Source organism: Oreochromis aureus, linkage group 3, assembly GCF_013358895.1.
Source record: "Oreochromis aureus strain Israel breed Guangdong linkage group 3, ZZ_aureus, whole genome shotgun sequence".
Taxonomy (NCBI): Eukaryota; Metazoa; Chordata; class Actinopteri; order Cichliformes; family Cichlidae; genus Oreochromis; species Oreochromis aureus.
In genome coordinates this window covers 76,907,697-76,927,620 of record NC_052944.1, presented here as the reverse complement: position 1 = coordinate 76,927,620, position 19,924 = coordinate 76,907,697, and the positions used below count along the sequence as shown (strand labels likewise).

Below are 19,924 nucleotides of genomic sequence, written 5' to 3'. Positions count from 1 at the left end.
CCCAAGTATCTGTCTTTCAGACCGCCGCCCCCTTTCCAGGTGGCGCAATCAGTAATGACACGGCTCTGCAGCTCAAAGGTCGTGGGTTCAATCCCACCTTGGTCCACGTGTTTTTTTTTCACTACAAATTTATACACTATCACAGACTTGTAATTTATATTGCTATTTTATTACAATTCTGCAAAGTTTTATGATTTTAGCAGCTTTTCTAATATGGACCTTGTTAACACTCCATGGCAGAAACAAGTACACAGCCTGATGAAGCAGACTGAGGCAGTACCTCTGATTGGTGAATTTGAGCAGAACCAGGTTGTTCTTTCATTTCATTTCTTTATTTATTTCACACATGGTTCAACAGTGTTTCTTTTTCTACATACAGAACCTTCTGCCTCTTTTCAGCAGAAATTCTGCTCATTCACCTCTTCTCTTGTGTTGGAGTGCCCTCTTGTGGCGCCTTTTGGGTAGTGCCTTAGTAAACGTGAACACTGCAAAGAAGTGGTATCAGACTGGTTTGTAGTGGAGGAATTTGTTGCCAGTTTCTTTCATCTTTAATCCGTATTCATGTTGTAATGTAGTAACTTTTGTGGCACAAATACCACAATATGGCAGAAACACTATGTTTTGGCACAAATACTTTGATTTGGTATACTTTAGCTTGTTCACCCCTTTTCAGCAAAATTTTCATTTTTTTCACCCCTTTTCAGCACAAATTCCAGCTTTTTTGGCCGTTTTCAGAAAAAAAACTCTTTTCAGCAGAAACTCTGCTGATTCATCTCTTTTCAGCGCAAGTTTTATGATTTTAGCAGCTTTTCTAATATGGACCTCAGATTCTTGTTAACGCTCCATGGCAGAAATACATACAAGTACCCACCTGATGAAGCAGACAGAGGCAGTACCTCTGATTGGTGAATTTGAGCAGAAACAGGTTGTTTTGCCTCTTTTCAGCAGAAATTCTGCTGATTCACCTCTATTCAGCGCAACGTTCTGCTTCTTTGCCTCTTTTCTGCAGAAATTCTGCTGATTCACCTCTTTTCTGCAAAATTTTCAACCATTTCACCTCTTATCAGCGCAATTCTCAGCAGTTTCTGCTCATTTCACCCTAATTGTCAGTCTCTCCATCTCTTACTTTGTGAGAGTGAATTTGGCTCAGTGAGATGCGTAGCCGCCTTGCGCCCAGGAGGTCCAGGTTCAAATCCTGCTCAGGGTGACATTTTTTTTTCGCCACCATACAACTTTTTGCAACTTTTCATCTTTTTCAGCTTTTCAGCAGACAGCTTCAGCGTTAAGGCATCCACACAGCATTTTCGCAGGAAATGCAAATTTTTCTAGTTATTATTCCCCTAGTTGCTTCCGTACACTTTTTGGCACTTAACTACTCCCACAGTTTTTATTCGATTTTCGCCATTCCAACTTTAAAAAATTCTGCTCTTTCTGCTCTTTCCGGCTATGACTTTTGGTGCTCATACCTTTTATACTTTTTGAGATATTGAATTTTTTTTGCAATATTTTTTGCCCATTTCTGCCATATCATCAGTGGCCTCACTGATTTTCCTTGCCAGGTTGACCTGTGTTTTAGCTCAGTGAGATGAGCATCCGTTCTCAGACTGGGAGGCCCGGGTTCAAATCCCGCTTATGGCAAAATTTCTTTCAGTTAACAGTTAAACTTTTTTAACTCAATTTCAGCTTTTTCACCCCTTTTAGGCAAAATTTTCAGTTTTTTCACCCCTTTTCAGCACAAATACCAGCTTTTTCAGCTGTTTTCAGCAAAAACCTCTTTTCAGCAGAATTCTGCTCATTCACCTCTTTTCAGCAGAAGTTCTGCTGATTGAACTCTTTTCAGCAGAATTTTCACTTCTTTTCAGCCCAAATTCTGCTTATTCACCTCTTCTGCAAAATTTTCAGCCTTTTCACCTCTTATTAGCACAAATCTCAGCTGTTTTCAGAAAGAACTTTTGAGGAGAAATTCTGCTGATTCATCTCTTTTCAGCGCAACTTTCTGCTTCTTTACCTCTTTTCAGCAGAAATTCTGCTGATTCACCTCTTTTCTGCAAAGTTTTCAGCCTTTTCACCTCTTATCAGCACAATTCTCAGCAGCTTCTGCTAATTTCAGCAAAATTGTCCGTCTCTCCACCTTTTCTTTGCAAGAATGACTGTGGCTCAGGAAAATGAATAGCCGCCTTGAGACCAGGAGGGCCAGGTTTGAATCCTGCTCAGGGTGACATTTTTTTTTCACCACCACCATACAACATTTTGCAACTTTTCATCTTTTTCAGCTTTTCAGCAGACAGCTTCAGCGTTAAGGCATCCACACAGCATTTTCGCAGGAAATGCAAATTTTTCTAGTTACTAGTTGCTTCCGTACGTTTTTTGGCACTTAACTACTCCCACAGTTTTTATCCGATTTTCACCATTCAAATCTTAAAAAATTCTGCTCTTTCTGCTCTTTCCGGCTATGACTTTTGGTGCTCATAACTTCTATACTTTTTGAGATATTGAATTTTTTTTTGCAATATTTTTTGCCCATTTCTGCCATATTATAGATGGCCTCACTGATTTTCCTTGCCAGGTTGACCTGTGTTTTAGCTCAGTGAGATGAGCATCCGTTCTCAGACTGGGAGGCCCGGGTTCAAATCCCGCTTATGGCAAAATTTTTTTCCGTTAACAGTTAAACTTTTTTAACTCAATTTCAGCTTTTTCACTCCTTTAAAGCAAAATTTTCAGTTTTTTTCACCACTTTTCAGCACAAATCCTAGCTTTTTCAGCTATTTTCAGCAAAAACATCTTTTCAGCAGAATTCTGAAAAGAGTTCTGCAGACCTCTTTTCAGCAGAATTTTCACCTCTTTTCAGCCCAAATTCTGCTTATTCACCTCTTCTGCAAAATTTTCAGCCTTTTCACCTCTTATTAGCACAAATCTTAGCTGTTTTCAGGAAAAACTCTTTTCTGCAGAAATTCTGCTGATTCATCTCTTTTCTGCAAAATTTTCAGCCTTTCCCCTCTTATCAGCACAATTCTCAGCAGCTTCTGCTAATTTCAACAGAATTGTCAGTCTGTCCACCTCTTCTTTGTGAGGATGAGTTTGGGTCAGTGAGGAGAGTTGCTGCCTTGAGCTCAGGAGGGCCAGCTTCGATTCCTACTCAGGACGACATTTTTTTTTTCCACCACCATACAACTTTTTGCAGCTTTTCATCTTTTTCAGCTTTTCAGCAGACAGCTTCAGCGTTAAGGCATCCACACAGCATTTTCGCAGGAAATGCAAATTTTTCTAGTATACTCTCTAATGTTCTGAGAGACTGGTATATTGCATTTTTTTTCCTATTTAATAGTTTGTTTGAGCACAGAGTTAAGCATAGTGTTTCTTTTTATTGAATTGGACACTCTGTGGAGCAATGTGTTGAAGGCCGTGTGCCCAGTGGCCTCTGGGCGAGAGGGACGCTAGTACTTCATCTCAGAAGTGCTTTATGCGGGGGTGAGGGGAGGATGGGGAGTGGGGGTGTTTATGGGTTTGTTTTGTTTTTTTTGTTTTTTTTTATGTGTGTGTGTATGTACACAGATGGGGATGGAAGTTGATATGTGATGGAGTTGATACATGATGCTTGGGCAAACAAGGAGGTGTGTTCTGAGAGAAACGATTTAAAAATAGTTTATTGGAATGTAAAAGGTTTTGGATATATAATTGAAAGAGGTAAAGTTCTCTCACACCTTAAATCAATCAGTGCAGATATAATATTCCTTCAGGAAACTTATATAAATATTAATAGCCAACAAAGATTAAGAGCAAATTGGATATCTCAAGTGTATCAAGCTCCTTTTACCAGTAAGGCCAGAGGAGTTGCAATTCTCCTTAAAAAGAATGTTTCATTTTGTTCAGACTTTGTGATCGCTGACCCATATGGCAGATACCTTATAGTCACCAGTCAAATTAATTCACTACTGATAACCTTGCTTAACAGCTATGCTCCAAATGCAGATAATCCTGATTTTTTTTAAGAAAGTTTTCAACTTAATACCTACAGTTACCTCCAACATTTTTATTGGCTCCTACAACATCCTACTGAGAGGGCCTATTCATTTTTCTATCTTATAGCGCCAAATCACAACAAAAGTCGCCTCAAGGCCCTTCATAGATACAGAGAAAAACCCAACAATCATATGACCCCCTATGAGCAAGCACTTTGGCGACAGTGGGAAGGAAAAACTCCCTTTTAACAGGACGAACCTCCGGCAGAACCAGGCTCAGGGAGAGGCGGGGCCATCTGCTGCGACCGGTTGGGTTGAGAGAAGGAAAACGGGACAAAAGACATTTTATTTGTAAGCGTTTCACTTTCAGGAGAAGAAGATTTAAATAAGTGACGCAAATGTAAATTACACAGTCTGCAGCGCACAATTTACTGCAAATTGCACAAAACCTACCACAGAAAAAATTCCTGTCTTGTTCCTGCCGTGGTTGTGTTAGTGAGGACAGTTTATTGTTTTAGGGGGAGATGTTTTCAAAACAAGTTTCTGATCCGCTCAAAATTCTTAGTTTAGTACCAAAATTTTGGCTCTGTCCTAAAACTGCAGTCAGTATTTATGCTGAGTGTTTTGAGGTGAGCCCCACATATATTTCTTCCATAATACAGTTTATATGAAGCTGAAATGAATTACGCTTCTTATTTTTTTAATAGTGCACACAGCTAACTCTCTCTGCTGAATATGCAAAAAATAAAAGTGTTACTTTGTTACATGCCTGAATGTTGCTCATGGTCTGATGGGAAATAATGTTTTCTGTTATTTAGCACATCAAACAATCAGCTGTTCACAGCTGCTCTCAAGCTGATTTTTACTGAACTGGAGTGGCTTCTTCATAGAGAGATTAAAGCACACTGTTAGTAGATCGTCCTGCAATTGTGACATCACAATAATTTGCCTCGCTTTATAAATCTGTCGCTCCTATAACATATAATGAATAAGCTCTTTTAAAAGTTTTTAATGACATGGGTGGCTGTGGCCCCTCTCAACAGCTGGGACAAATCATCTGGCAACCAGATAAGCATAGGAGACCAAACACTGAGGAGCAAATCCTCATTTCCTCCTAAGGTAACAGCATTTTTACCATTTCAGCCAATTTCTTTTGCACAATTTGTCTCTTGTGCTCAGGCAACCTGTAGGGCCATGAACACACTTTCACACCAGGCTGCGTTTCAAAGTGGTGCTCCATGAGAGTCTTGCAGATGGTCGGGGGAATGAACACATCTGCAAACTACTGTTGCAATGCAGGAACATCTGCTTTATTGGAATGTGTGAGATGTTAATCACAATGCATCTTAAACACACTGTCTGAAAACTTCATGCCCACATCTTGTTTTTAAGACAAATCAAACATATTATCCTTGAAGATCATTTTAGAGTTTTTAATGAGCTGCAGGATCCTTGTTCAGTGTGAGTGGAGAACAGCCAAGTCTCCTCCTCTGATAAACCTCCACATGTACCACTGAAAACAGTTAAATTAGTTTGAATCTGAAATCAGGGCTCAAACTACTTGTTCTGAGACCAATTCTTTATTTTTCGCACCAAACTGTTTAATAAGATAAACATTACAGACTTCTAACTAACGCTTTAAAATTATCAGTTTCATAATACAAACTTCAAATCAACAAGAAAACAGCTGCAGAACATGTGGATCAAAATGAATTCATTGAAAAACAACATGTGGACTTCAAGGATATAGTAAATACACTAAGGTTAAAGGAGGAGCCAAAAATAGAGGTTTAATAGAATTAACTAAAAGTGATTTTTAAAATGGTCCAGATGTGTGCTGTTTTTAACTTCCAACATTTCTTTGCTGCCAGTGTGAAGAAGATTTTGTTCTTACCCTAATTAAACAAAGGTTACACTGACTCACTCCTCCATCTTCTGGTACAAACTGGTATTATATGGAAAGTTAGCCCAAAACCAGTTCAGCTTGAGTTTCTTTTTTTCTGGACATAAAGTCACAGCAGGTTTTGTTTCAAAGCTGGTGGACAGATTTAGTTCATTTCGGAAGTTTTAAGAGCAACTGCTGTGAAATTATTTGCATTTTTTGGGAGAAAATGATTTAAAAGAAGATTTTACCACAGCAACAAGATTAAATATGAATGAAGGATTGAAATTTAACTGAGGTGAAACATAAAATGAACACAAGTAAATTTTGCAAAAACTAAGAAAGTTCAAATGGAACAAATTGATGTATATATACATATCTGCAATTTTGATGCAATATTGGTTTGGTAAAAAAGATATTTAGAAAAAACTTAGTACACTACTGTGCCCTAAAGGAACAAAGATTAAAATGTAACAGGGATAACATTTTAGAGAATTCAAATCCCTCAAAGGAAAAAACATAAACTTTATATGCATATCTATACATGCAGCTTCCTAAACGTAACATTCAGGATTATTCACTGCAGCTCCAGAAATCAGAGCTACCTCATCAGATCCAAGTGTGACATCAGCTGACACTCTTTACAGGAGATTCCATCTGAACTCTGTGGAGCCTGATCTCAAGGTTTTTAAGTCTGACCCTGAAACCAGAAGAGGATCTTTCTCTCTCTTCAGATTCATTGTGATCCAGTGATTTCAGTCCTGCATGATCAGGCTGATGTTTGCACAGAGCAGATAATGAAGTGAATGTTTTTTCACATTGGTAACAGTGAAACAGTTTATTTACAGCGTGGAATCGTTTGTGTTCAGAGTATGAACTGACATTCCTGAAGCTCTTGTCACACTGGTCAGAGCTGAAGTTCACTTCCATGCGTGTATGTTCATGTTTGTTACGATGACCTGATTGTGAGAAGCTTTTGTCACAGTGTCTGCACTTGTATGGTGTCTCTCCTGTGTGGATTTGTTATTCTTGTTCTTTAAGCTCATGTCCAGTGGTGAAGGATTACCCACACTGGTCACAGATGTGCTTTTTGAATCCACTGTGGAAGAGTTCATGTATTTTTAATGTACTTGGAGTGTGGAAGCCTCTCCCACATTCTTTGCAGTAGTTCATTTTGTCTCCAGTGTGTCTACGTTGATGAGGTTTTAGGTCCTGTTGATGATTGGCGGTTTTTCCACAAAGGTCACAGAGAAACTCTTTCCCACCACCAAAGTGACGACAGGGTTGAGAACTGGATCCATCTCTGTTGTTCTGCTTCTAAACAGAGACCGTTTAAGTCAGGGAATTCCTTCAACATTTTTATCCTGGACATCACCTTAAATAGCTGCCAAAGTCCAATTACATTTTACTGTTTACATTATAACTTACTGGGCGAAAAGGACTCTTCATTTTTCCAAAGAGTTCATTCAGTATAACTCCATAAGTTTACTGATCACAATCAGGTTACAATTACAAGATAAAAATAAATACGTACCTCACAATAACTGCACTTGTAGAGTTACTTTCTGTTGTGGTGGTTTCCCTGTTGATGCTTTTTCAGGTAATGTGGAGATTTAAAAGTCCTCTCACACAGGTCACATTTATAAGGTCTTTCCTCAGTGTGGGTAAGCAAGTGTCTTTGTAACTGTGTATTTGTTGAAAACAGTTTCCCACATTGATCACAGCAGTAAACATCATGTCCAGTGTGAATCCGAAGGTGAATATTTCGGTTCCCTATGAGGCTGAAAGTTTTTCCACAAAAGTCGCAGCTGTACGCTGTGGAATTAAAGAAATTGTTTTACTGCTACAATATATCTCATAGCATTAGCATCGCATTAAGAGTATCACATATGGCTTTAAGACGGCAGGGAGACATTTAACACACTGACACCATATTAACCTTTAGCACAGGTGCAGTGATAACCATTTTTATATTGTTATATCCTTATACACACATTGCAGTTTTGTGCTCATAAAGAGCTGAAGCTCCCCCAGGTAATAAAGGTCACAAGCTTCGTTCGGCGATAGGTCTGGACGATCCATTGGAGGAGATGCTGGGAGCTTAAGAAAGATCACACATGCTTACAAAACACATATGTATCACATAACCTAAAGACAGGCCTGAATAGAGGCCTGAATGTATTCAGCAAACATGTTCCATTTGAGTCTGCCTAGTAACAGATGATGAGAAGGAGAGGACCAGCCCATGGGGACCCAGAGGCCTGAGACCATTGCCTTATTTGGAAGAAGATACCAGAAAGAGGAACTCTTGTGTCCGCATTATTTCTAAAAATTGATCAATGTTCTTAAGATGCAAACTATGTGCTTGTAAACGCATGAGGGGGCGTCATAATACCCTGACATTATAAAAGCAAATTGAAATGTATTTTTGGTGAAGATCCTTGCTGATGTGTGCAGTAATTATCTTCCCGCGCGTGTGCTTAAATAAAATCATTGTTCTGACCCAACCCTTCTGGACTGTTCTGGTTTTGTATCTCCCCTCAATTCTGAACCCTTAACAACGCCTTAATTCCCGAGTGGGTAACTAGATGCCTCTGCAAGTGGCTATTTCGAGCAAATGCTTTACCACACAACTCACAGCTGTATGCTTTAACTCCACTGTGGATGAGTTGGTGTGTTTTTAAGCTTCCAGCCAGGGTAAAAGACTTTCCACACATGTCACAGCTGTATGCTTTAACTCCATTGTGGATGAGCTGGTGTTTTTTCAAGCTTTGAGCAAGGGCAAAAGACCTTCCACATAAATCGCAGCTGTACGGTTTAACTCCACTGTGGATGAGTTGGTGTCTTTTTAAGTCTTCAGCCCTGGTAAAAGACTTTCCACACAAGTCACAATAGTGGGCTTTAAATACATTGTGGATGAGTTGGTGATTTTTTAAGCTTTGAGCCAGGGTAAAAGACTTTCCACACAAGTCACAGTAGTTTGCTCTAAACCTACTGTGGATGAGTTGGTGATTTTTCAAGCTTTGAGCCAGGGTAAAATACTTTCCACATAACTCACAGCTGTAAGATTTAACTCCACTGTGGATGAGTTGGTGTTCTTTTAAGCCTCCAACCTGGGTAAAAGACTTTCCACACAAATCACAGCTGTAAGGTTTAACTCCACTGTGGATGAGTTGGTGTGTTTTTAAGCTTCCAGCCTGGGTAAAAGATTTCTCACACAAATCACAGCTGTAAGGTCGAACTCCTCTGTGGATGACTTGGTGTTTTTTTAAGCCTCCAGCCTGGGTAAAAGACTTCCCACACTCATCACAGCTGTATGTTTTCTCTCCCTTTCTTCTGTGATGTTTGTTGGCCTCCTGAGAGCGCTGACTTCTTGCTCCATGTTGGTCCTGCAGTGACAGAAATACAAAGAGAGGCAGGGAGTCAAATGCAGTCGTGGAACAAACTGTTAATTCTTCAATCTTAAATATGATCAACCTATCTCTAATGTACCACAGGCCTTCAAGGTGGCTTTTACTCAGATGGCTTTTACTCAGAAAAGCCATCTGTAGACCGGGCTGTCTTAGCCAATTATAGGCCAATCTCCAACCTTCCTTTCATATCAAAAATCCTTGAAAGAGTAGTTGTCAAACAGCTAACAGATCATCTTCAGAGGAATGGCTTATTTGAAGAGTTTCAGTCAGGTTTCAGAGCTCATCACAGCACAGAAACAGCTTTAGTGAAGGTTACAAATGATCTTCTTATGGCCTCTGACAGTGGACTCATCTCTGTGCTTGTCCTGCTAGACCTTAGTGCATTCGATACTGTTGACCATAATATCCTATTAGTGCAATTGGAACATGCTGTAGGTATTACGTGTACTGTGCTGCAGTGGTTTAAATCATATCTATCTAATAAACTCCAATTTGTACATGTAAATGGAGAGTCCTCTTCACCCACTATGGTCAATTATGGAGTTCCACAGGGCTCAGTGCTAGGACCAATTCTATTTACATTATACATGCTTCCCTTAGGCAGCATCATTAGAAGACATAGTATAAATTTTCACTGCTATGCAGCATATTTCTCCTGTTTTGGCTTCCCTTCATTGGCTTTCTGTTAAATCCAGAACTGAATTTAAAATCCTGCTCTTAAACATACAACGTCTTAATTAATCAGGCCCCACCTTATCTTAATGACCTTCTAGTACCATATCACCCTATTAGAGCACTTCGCTCTCACACTGCAGGCCTACTTGCTGTTCTTAGAGTATTTAAAAGTAGAATGGGAGGGAGAGCCTTCAGTTTTCAGGCCCCTCTTCTGTGGAACCAGCTTCCAGTTTGGATTCGGGAGACAGACACTAGGGCTGGGTGATATGGCCTAAAATCCATATCGCGATATAATTTGAAGCACATGCGGTAACGATATATATCGCAATATATTCTTTTCTTCTGTATAATGTATTTTCCACACTATAAGGCACACTTAAAATCCTTTAATTTTTCTCAAAAATCGAGTGTGCCTTATATATGAATTCTGGTTGTGCTTACTGACCTCGAATCAATTTTGGCATGCAGAAATCTGTTAAAAAATGTTTGTTATGGCTGCCATAGTGAGGAGCTTCACGGAGTAATCTAGGTCCAAAACTCTGTCCGCTTCGGGTCTCAAATTCAAACGAACACTGAGTGTTAAAAACAGTCTAAATTATTTCATCTTTAATAAAAATCATTAGCGTTGCTGCTTTACCAGGTGTAACAATTAAGTTTAACATCCATTCGTCCATGAAAACAGAATTTATTAAATTTAACTGAATTAGAAGTTAACAGGAAGTTAGCTCGCTAGTTTCCCCCTAAACATGACATACCATGTTCTGACTGAGAGATTTTTGAAACTAATTAAAATGTACAGCTCTGCTACCACTTCCAACATAAATGACGACGGGAAACTAAACAGCAGTGGCGTTTGTAGGGTTACTGAAGTTGGACTACCTGGTATATAATGTTGTGCTACGTGATTGCTAGCGACACAGCTATGTTAGCATAACATTAGCACAGTGAAGTTGGAGGATGAAGCCAACTTTTTTTTCCACTCGATAAAAGTTAAGGTGACGGATTCTGGTGGTCAGGGACAAATGCAATCGCATAGCCGGATGCTATACACGGGCCAAACTTCAGTCAGGAGAACAACTGAGATTATTCATCCAAAATACAAGGTTAGTTATTAATATACTGCAACAACATGGGAATAGAGCAGCTGCGAGACAATTCAACATTAATGAATCAATGTTACGGAAGTGGAGGAAGCGCAGTTTTTGGCTTTCCCCGTATTTCAAAAGTGCTTCATCTCTTTGCTATGACTGTCGCCCGGCATAATTTGCAGATGATAATGGCTGTAGCCGCGGCAATGCATTCGACCAAAACAGGCGCAGCTTGATGACATCATCAACATGCGCTATCACGATAGAGATTTTAAATATATCGCTCTATCGTTGGTCAAACTTATATTGTTTCTATCGTATATCGTTTATATCACCCGCCCCTGACAGACACTATCTCTACTATCAAGATTAGACAGATTAGACAAAATAAGTTTCCTTTTTGCTAACGCATATAGTTAGGGCTGGACCAGGTGTCCCTGAATCCTCCCATAGTGATGCTGCAATAGATGTAGGCTACCGGGGATTCTCATGATGCATTGAGTTTTTCCTTTCCAGTCACTTTTCTCACTCACTATGTGTTAATAGACCTGTCTGCATCGAATCATATCTGTTATTAACCTCTGTCTCTCTTCCACAGCATGTCTTTCATCCTGTTTTCCTTCTTTCACCCCAACCGGTCGCAGCAGATGGCCCCACCCCTCGCTGATCCTGGTTGCACAAGAGGGTTCTTCCTGTTTAAAGGGAGTTTTTCCTTCCCACTGTCGCCAAAGTGCTTGCTCATAGGGGGTCACATGATTGTTGACGCAACTTTTGTTATGATTTGGCTGATTTGGCTGATTTATTTATATAAATAAAATTGAATTGAATTGAATCTTGCTCCATTAGTGAAATCAAACATGTCAACAAACCCAACAACTTCAGCCTGTCAAACATAGCAATGGATCAGTATGTTTTAAAAAAAAAAAACAACTAAATAAGCATGCACTCAGTACCCTAAGAATTATCATGGTAGTTAAACACAGTGATAGTCAGATATCATATCACTTCAAACAGAGGTGATCCAGTAATGCTGCACTAATGAATTAGACTAACTATTCACTTTAGCTAAAGTTATTAAGTTAGCTAAAGAGTTGGGATGCTGTGTAAGACATAAATAAAGCTCAAATACAAAGGTTTGGACACCGTTTTGCATGTTTCCCTACTGTAGGGGTCTCTGCAAGCATACAGGGCTCTGAGAGGGTACAAGATGACAACTTTGTAATTCTACTAGAAACAGTCGATCATATTTGTTTGTCAAAGCTGAATTCAGGGCAAACTAGGCTAAATTAGCGTTTTTAGCTAACAGCCACAATAAGCATAAAAGTTACTGTACGGCAATCATTTGTTAACATGACGCTTGTTCTTATACATGTAATACATTTATTACCAACCTGAGAGTTTATCCGCTGGTCATTCGACATATGACGAATGACTTCTGAAGTCTTAATTTAGCTCAAGACGCTGTAGAGTCCCGTCAGAAACACTTTCAGTCCGCTGGCAAAATGTAGTTCTATTAATCTGCGCTTGAACCGGAACCGGATGTAAGTTCCAAAAAACTGAATTTTGGAACTGAAATTGAATTGCAGAACTGAAACTAAATGGTGAGAGTGAAACTGAAATTATTCGAGAGCTGAATTTTTAAAGGATAAAATGCAGTTTCAAAGCAAATGAATTCATTTTCAATATATAAAATTCAATTTCAATTTAGTGATGATCATTTTCAAACCATAAATTCAATTTCAAATTAGACTAATTCAAATTCAGTTTTCAAAAGCATTTATTCAAGTTACAATTCAGATTCAATCTGAGCAATTCAAATTCAAATTTAACTTATTCAAATTCAGTTTCATAAGCTGTGCACACAGTTTCAATAACAGTGTAACTGTGATGTTTTTCACACCTTTTGTGTTGAAGACATTGTTTCCTCTGTAGTGGCTGAGCTGAGTGTAAATGGCTGAAATTGTTCCTCTGCTGTTCCACCAGACTCCTCTCCTCCTGTTACTCAGCTGGGACACAAATATATATATATGTAGATATATATACACACACACACACACACACACACACACACATACACAACCAGAGGAGTTATATACATATATATATATATATATATATATATATATGTGACTCTGTCCAGAAGAGCGCAGTCCTGGGAACAGCTAAGATACTGCGCAGGACCCTCAAGCTCCCAGGCCTCTGGTAGAGGACCCGAGCTTGAAGGATAAACCGCCCCTAGGGGCGTGCTGGGTGTTATATATATATATATATATATATATATATATATATATATAGTCAAAGGAGTTGCAAAGAAAAGCGTCTGGACTTCTTTAAGTTGCTTGAAGATGTTTCACCTCTCATCCGAGAAGCTTCTTCAGTTCTAAAGTCAAATGGCCGAGAGTCCCAGATTTAAACCAAGTGGGAGTATCCCCCCAAAGAGGGACCTTAGAACTGAAGAAGCTTCTCGGATGAGAGGTGAAACGTCTTCAAGCAACTTAAAGAAGTCCAGACGCTTTTCTTTGCAACTCCTTTGACTACGATGACCTGGATGACTGAGAACCTTCACAGACATATTGCCGTACATTTTGGGAGGAACACCCTTCAACTGGTACGGGAGTATGAAAGGGAATCTAGGAAACTGGCGGATTATAGGAACCACCTTCGCTTCAACCTAAGATGCAGACAAAGCAGAGTTGTTCCTAGGAGCTTGCGCCTTGGATCCACTGTCAGGGGACACAGAGCAGACTTGATTCTACAGAGAGCACAAAATCACCTTTTAAGTGAAAGGATAAGACAGGTCCATTTCACTATAGATGCCCTCCAGATCAAGATCAGCCAGACTGTGCAGGAAGTGGAAACCCTTCTACCCTCTCCAATCTTAGAAGAGGTATACAAGTTTGTTGACAAGGCCCAGCGGGACCAACACTCTAAAGGAAAAGAAAGACAACGCAGGAAATTTAACACCTTGCTTTTAAAAACCCACACTCCTCAGTCTGAACCCACACAACCCAGAGAAGAAAACACACCTGAAGACAGTTGGGAGAAATGGGTAAAGAACTTTTCAGACCGGAATCTCACTGAACCTGAAAAGAGGGTTTTAGCCAAAGGACTCAATTTCGCCATTTCTCCGCAACAGTTGCCCATAGTGGACCTCATCACAGCCACAGAAACCGCCATACGGATTAATAAATTATCACAGACAGAAGCAGAGCAAATCAGGATGAAAGTCTCAGCCACCCTCTCCAGTGCGAAAGTCCCTCCGTCTAACCTCACACTACAAGAAAAGAAGGCCGTCGCTTCCCTGAGCAAAGACCACAACATCACTATATTACCAGCGGATAAGGGAAGGTGCACCGTGGTCCTAAACACAACAGATTACCACACAAAGATCACTACTCTCCTCGGTGACAACAACACCTACGAAGCTTTAAAGCGAAACCCCACAAGCAGCTACAAAAAGAAAGTTATAGCTTGCCTTCAAGACCTTGAAAAGGACAAAATCATTGACCGCATTACATATCACCGGCTTTATCCAGGGGATGCCATACCCTGCATTTATGGACTTCCTAAAATCCACAAGGAAGGGGTCCCACTCAGACCCATAGTCAGTAGCATAAACTCAGCCACTTATAACATTGCGAAACACCTGGCTACCATCCTTGCACCTCTCGTGGGGAACAACCCACACCACATCAAGAACTCCACCGACTTCACCGACAAGGTCGAGAAACTTACCCTGGATCCAGATGAAACCATGGTGTCCTTTGACGTAGTCTCTCTCTTCACTTGCATACCCACCACGGAGGCAGTGGAGACTATCAGAAAACGACTACAAGAAGACAACTCCTTGGATGACAGGACCAACTTCACACCCGATCAGATCTGCACACTGTTAGACCTCTGCCTTACCACAACATACTTCAAATACAACGAAGGCTTCTACAGACAAAAACATGGCTGTGCCATGGGCTCCCCCGTGTCACCTATTGTAGCCAACCTTTACATGGAAGAAGTAGAAAGAAAGGCTCTTGGCTCTTTCAAAGGAAGAGTACCCAGCCACTGGTACAGATATGTAGATGACACCTGGGTCAAAATCAGGACACAAGAAGTGGAATCCTTCACTGCACACATTAACGCCGTGGATAAAAACATCAAGTTCACCAGGGAAGACACAAAGGATAACTATTTGCCTTTCCTGGACTGCGCCGTGCACATTGAAGAGAATGGCAACCTCAACATCGAAGTTTACCGGAAGCCCACACACACGGACCAGTACCTCCTCTTTGACTCCCATCACCCTCTGGAACACAAACTTGGAGTAATCAGGACCCTACACCACCAGGAAGAACATGTTCCCTCCAAGCCTGAGGGAAAAAAGAAGGAACACACACACGTAAAGGAAGCACTCAAAACATGCGGTTATCCTAATTGGGCGTTTATAAAGTCAGCAAAGAGGCACAGAAAAGAAGATCAGACACCAGCGAGGGAGGATAAGAAAGACAGACGCAACAACATTGTCATCCCCTATGTAGCCGGTGTATCAGAGAAACTCAGGAGAGTCTTCTCCAAGCACAACATCCCAGTGTACTTCAGACCCAGCAACACACTCAGACAGAAACTGGTTCACCCAAAAACAAAACTCCAAAACACAGACTTAACAACGTGGTGTATGCTGTACAGTGCAGCGAGGAATGCCCAGACCTCTACATTGGAGAGACCAAACAGCCACTTCACAAGCGCATGGCACAACATATTAGAGCCACCTCCACAGGACAAGACTCAGCAGTCCATCTGCATCTTAAGGATAAAGGACACTCTTTTGAGGATGCCAATGTTCACATTTTGGACAGAGAGGACAGATGGTTTGAAAGAGGAGTGAAAGAGGCCATCTATGTCCACTGTGAGCGACCATCTTTGAACAGAGGCGGTGGGTTACGACACCAACTGTCTGCCATCTATAAACCAGTTTTGAGTTCCCTCCCCTGACGCCTTAATGCCCACTCACATCCTGGGCCATCTGACCTCAGGAATTCACATGACAAGGTGGGGCCAGGTTTTACAATGAGCTCACCCGAAACTTTGGCTGATTAGGTCCCACACCCACTTTCACACCTTGGCTCATGTGATTAGAGGATCAACAGGGGGTCCTTTGTCCCTCTTTGGGGGGATACTTCCACTTGGTTTAAATCTGGGACTCTCGGCCATTTGACCTTAGAACTGAAGAAGCTTCTCGGATGAGAGGTGAAACGTCTTCAAGCAACTTAAATATATATCTATATATATATATATATATATATATATATATATATATATATATATATATATATATATATATATATATATATATATATATATATATATATATATATATATATATATATATATATATATATATATATATATATATATATATATATATATATATATATATATATATATATACACACACATACATATACAGACCCCTGGTTGTCTATGGCCGTGTGCAGAGGATGCAGAGGATGCCCAGCATGGTCCATAATGTCCATATTGCTCCTTAAATTGTTTTTATATAAGTGCGTGGAATGAGTCTTCAGTTGAATGTTTTTTAATAGGAAAAAAATACTTAAATAAATAAATAGTTTTTGTCGATTTCCATGTGTGACGACTGCAAGTGTCCAGAGTGAGGACAGACTGAGGGACCCACTGCTGCACATCATCTGTGAGGCTTTGCACCCCTGATGATTCACCAGGACAAACTCAGCAGTGTGTGAGGAAGAGGAGGAGGAAGAGCCAGCAGCAGCTGACAGATGGAGAGAATAGACAGACTGTTCCCTGTTTGTGAAGGACTGCTAGGAAAGTTTAAAATAACTAATTGTCTGTCCTGAATCAATCTTATTAGGTAATGTTCAAATAATGTTATCATTCCAGTGTTTTCAGTGTGGGAGAAAGTACTCAGGGTCTTCAAGTCAGCCTGTTTAAGGCTCTGATATCTGTTCTGTATGACTTAAAGCAGTTATGACATGGTCTGATTTTCTCACCCAATAAAGGAATATTTCATATATCAGTCTACTCTTCATTCTATCAGAAACAATTATCACAGCTCGTACATTTTCTTTTTACACATATATGCAAGCATTGAGCCAAATTTAGTAATGCCATCAAATTAAACGGACAATATTTGTCTCCTATATATAATACATCTGCATATACACTGTCAAAGAAACTTGTCTTTGAGTGAAGATTTAAGGTAAAATCTCACAAAAACAAAACAACCACCAAACCGCTAAGACAGTAAATGAGAGCAGGTACACGGATTCTGCACAAAGACGTAAACACACAACGCGACCTGCGGGTCAGAATCAGTGAGATGTCGCCTTTCTCACGGTCGGGGCTGAAAGCCGACAGCTCACTGTTCCTGATCTGTCGGTGGGTCCGCGCATTGTGTTCACGCCCTTTCTGCGTTGATTCTAAAGCTGTTAGTTTTATCTCTCTCCAAACAATATTGACCGAACCAGCGGCAAAAGAAGATCCAAACTACGCTCACATAAACATCGTCACTCTGACTTTTGCTGTTTTGCTTGCCCCCCCCCCCCCCCCCCTCTCTCTGTACTTCAAGAAAAGTTTCCCTCTAAAAATCTTTTTTCTGCATTATTCGCTTGCTTGTTACGCACAAGTCTACTGTTGTTTACAGCGCTGTCGGCCGCTGTTTTTTCCGAAAAGAAAACCTAATTTCTGCCGTTCAATACTGAACCAATTTAAACTTTTTAAAATTATGCAAAAAATGCAAAACGCTTTACCGTGTCTCTAATAAAACCGCTGTTACTTCAGAGGTAAAGTTCATATGTTGATTAATGATTTCCTTTAGTTTTTGATGTACTGCAGAATATTTTTTATAAAATCCAGACCAGGAAAATCACCTTCATGTTTTTCTGTTTTATCTTCAGGTACTTTGACATAAAGGCATCTGCTGTGACGCTTACACCTTTGATAAAGTCTTGCGTGTCAGCTTCTTTTTTATTGATACAACAATATGTAAATGTACTGATCTGAATTATAATATTTCTGACTGTCAAAATTTCCCAGATTTAAATAGAATCGAATCGAATCGAATTAAATCGAATCGTGGACCGAATCGATTCGGGACCTTGTGAATCGGAATTGAATCGATTCTAGAAGTCAGTGACGATACCCAGCCCTAAGACAAACCCAACATAAAGGTTATCTTATCTTTTCTTCATGTCCTGGGGGTGGGGGTTGGCTCTTCTCCTGCCCTGCACCCCATCCTTTTGTTCATATTCCAAGACTATTCTTCTTTATGTATTCTTTCCCCCTAGCAACCGCCATATTATGATGTTGCAAGCAATCACAAACTCTACAGTATGTCTAACTCCAGTGTATACCAAGCTATCTGTTATTCTCAACAGAGCTAAAATCAACATAAACTGAACCTGCATTAAAGTTAGCTCGGTGCTTACCTTTAGACGAGCCCACAAACCGAGAGAAACTCCGTGATGAAGCTGGACGTCTTAAGAAACAGATCAGGGAGCAGAGACCCACGTGGTTCACGCTAATCTCAGCTACAATCCAGGAGACAAGGGTGTGCAGATCGATGCAGATATCGATCCAAACGTTGGTAGTGGTATATGTTCCTGTAAATTCACTACTTTACTCCCGTTTCATGAAAAAGCAGCTCTCTCTGCTCGACTCCTCTCCTGCACACACACTTTGCTCCGCCCCCTTTTACCCGGCTCCGCTGTGATTTGTTGCTGTGCGGTCACGTGACTCAGCTGCACAACGTAACACCGTGGAGTGTTATTTCAAAAGTAGCGCCAATCTCCTTTCCCAAACTCTTTTCCTTGGCCTCGATGAAAACTTCATCGGGGGAGGACAACTGCTGAGGACTCAGGAAAAGAGAGGAGCGGTGCTGAGAATTGGAACAGCCTTACATTCGTCTTTCTGTAATATGTAATGTGACACCGGATGTCCGCCTGTTGAAACTACATTGTGCTGAAGATGGACTACAAAACAAACATCCTACTTCGCCACAATGTGTTCTAACCCTGTTGTTTCATGGAGGTCATATAAACGAGAACAGTCTGTTAAAAATATTGCTTCATTATTAAGCTTGCATTTTAAAGAAGAACGAACAGTTAGGGTCAGATTTACTAACATCTGCAGCAGCTCAAACACGTCTTTTGATGTTAAAGAGCTGCTAGATTTACTGAAGAGACTGTCCTAAAAGTCTCCAGTCAGACCTTATACTGATTGTTTTGAGGTGAGCCCCACTTATTTTTCCTCCATAATAGTTTGTATGAAGCTGAAATGAATTACTCTTCTGATTTTTTTAATAGTGCACACAGCTAACTCTCTCTGCTGAATATGTAAAACATAAAAGTGTTACTGTGTTAAATGCCTGAATGTTGCTCATGGTCTGATGGGAAATAATTATTCTGTTCTTTAGCACATTGAACAGTCAGCTGTTCACAGCTGCTCTCAAGCGGATTTTTACTGAACTGGAGTGACTTCTTCATAGAGAGATTAAAGCACACTGTTAGTAGATCATCCTGCAATTGTAAAATCACAATAATTTGCCTCGTTTTAAAAATCTGTCATTTCTATAACATATAAAATTAAATACTTAATACAATAAGTACTTTGTGAAGGACTTTGCTGACATCTTGACTGAATACATGCCAAAATATGATTGTGTTTGTATTGTTGGGGGTTTTAATATTCATGTGTGTTGTCCCGATATGCCCATGGCAAAGGGCTTTTAAGGCCTTATTGATTTTATTTAATGTGGTGCAATGTGTGACCTGTCCCACACATGAATGTGGACGGAATCTTAGAGTCATTTTGACCAGGATTTCTCCTTTAATGGAAATAAAAAGCAAATATTTAAGACTGCTTTCTTCCATTGCTGCA

General features: G+C 40.1%; 1 protein-coding gene across 1 annotated transcript; it reads right to left on the bottom strand.

Moving 5' to 3' along the window:
* Positions 1-6,664: 6,664 nt before the first annotated feature.
* On the bottom strand, positions 6,665-18,536 carry LOC120438235 (zinc finger protein 235-like). Its single transcript, XM_039608674.1, has 5 exons — positions 18,475-18,536; positions 12,918-13,023; positions 8,480-9,230; positions 7,376-7,656; positions 6,665-7,225 (listed from the first exon to the last, which is right to left on the bottom strand). The coding sequence occupies exons 2-4, from the start codon at positions 12,933-12,935 to the stop codon at positions 7,400-7,402; spliced, it is 1,026 nt and encodes a 341-aa protein (XP_039464608.1). The 5' UTR covers positions 12,936-13,023; positions 18,475-18,536; the 3' UTR covers positions 6,665-7,225; positions 7,376-7,399.
* Between the last annotated feature and the right edge of the window lie 1,388 nt (positions 18,537-19,924).

Bases quoted from the DNA above. Each gene is read 5' to 3' on its own strand.
- LOC120438235 (XM_039608674.1), bottom strand. The intron at 7,657-8,479 runs GTGAGTTGTGTG...TTAATTCCACAG, and splicing joins TGGAGTTAAAGCATACAGCT to CGTACAGCTGCGACTTTTGT.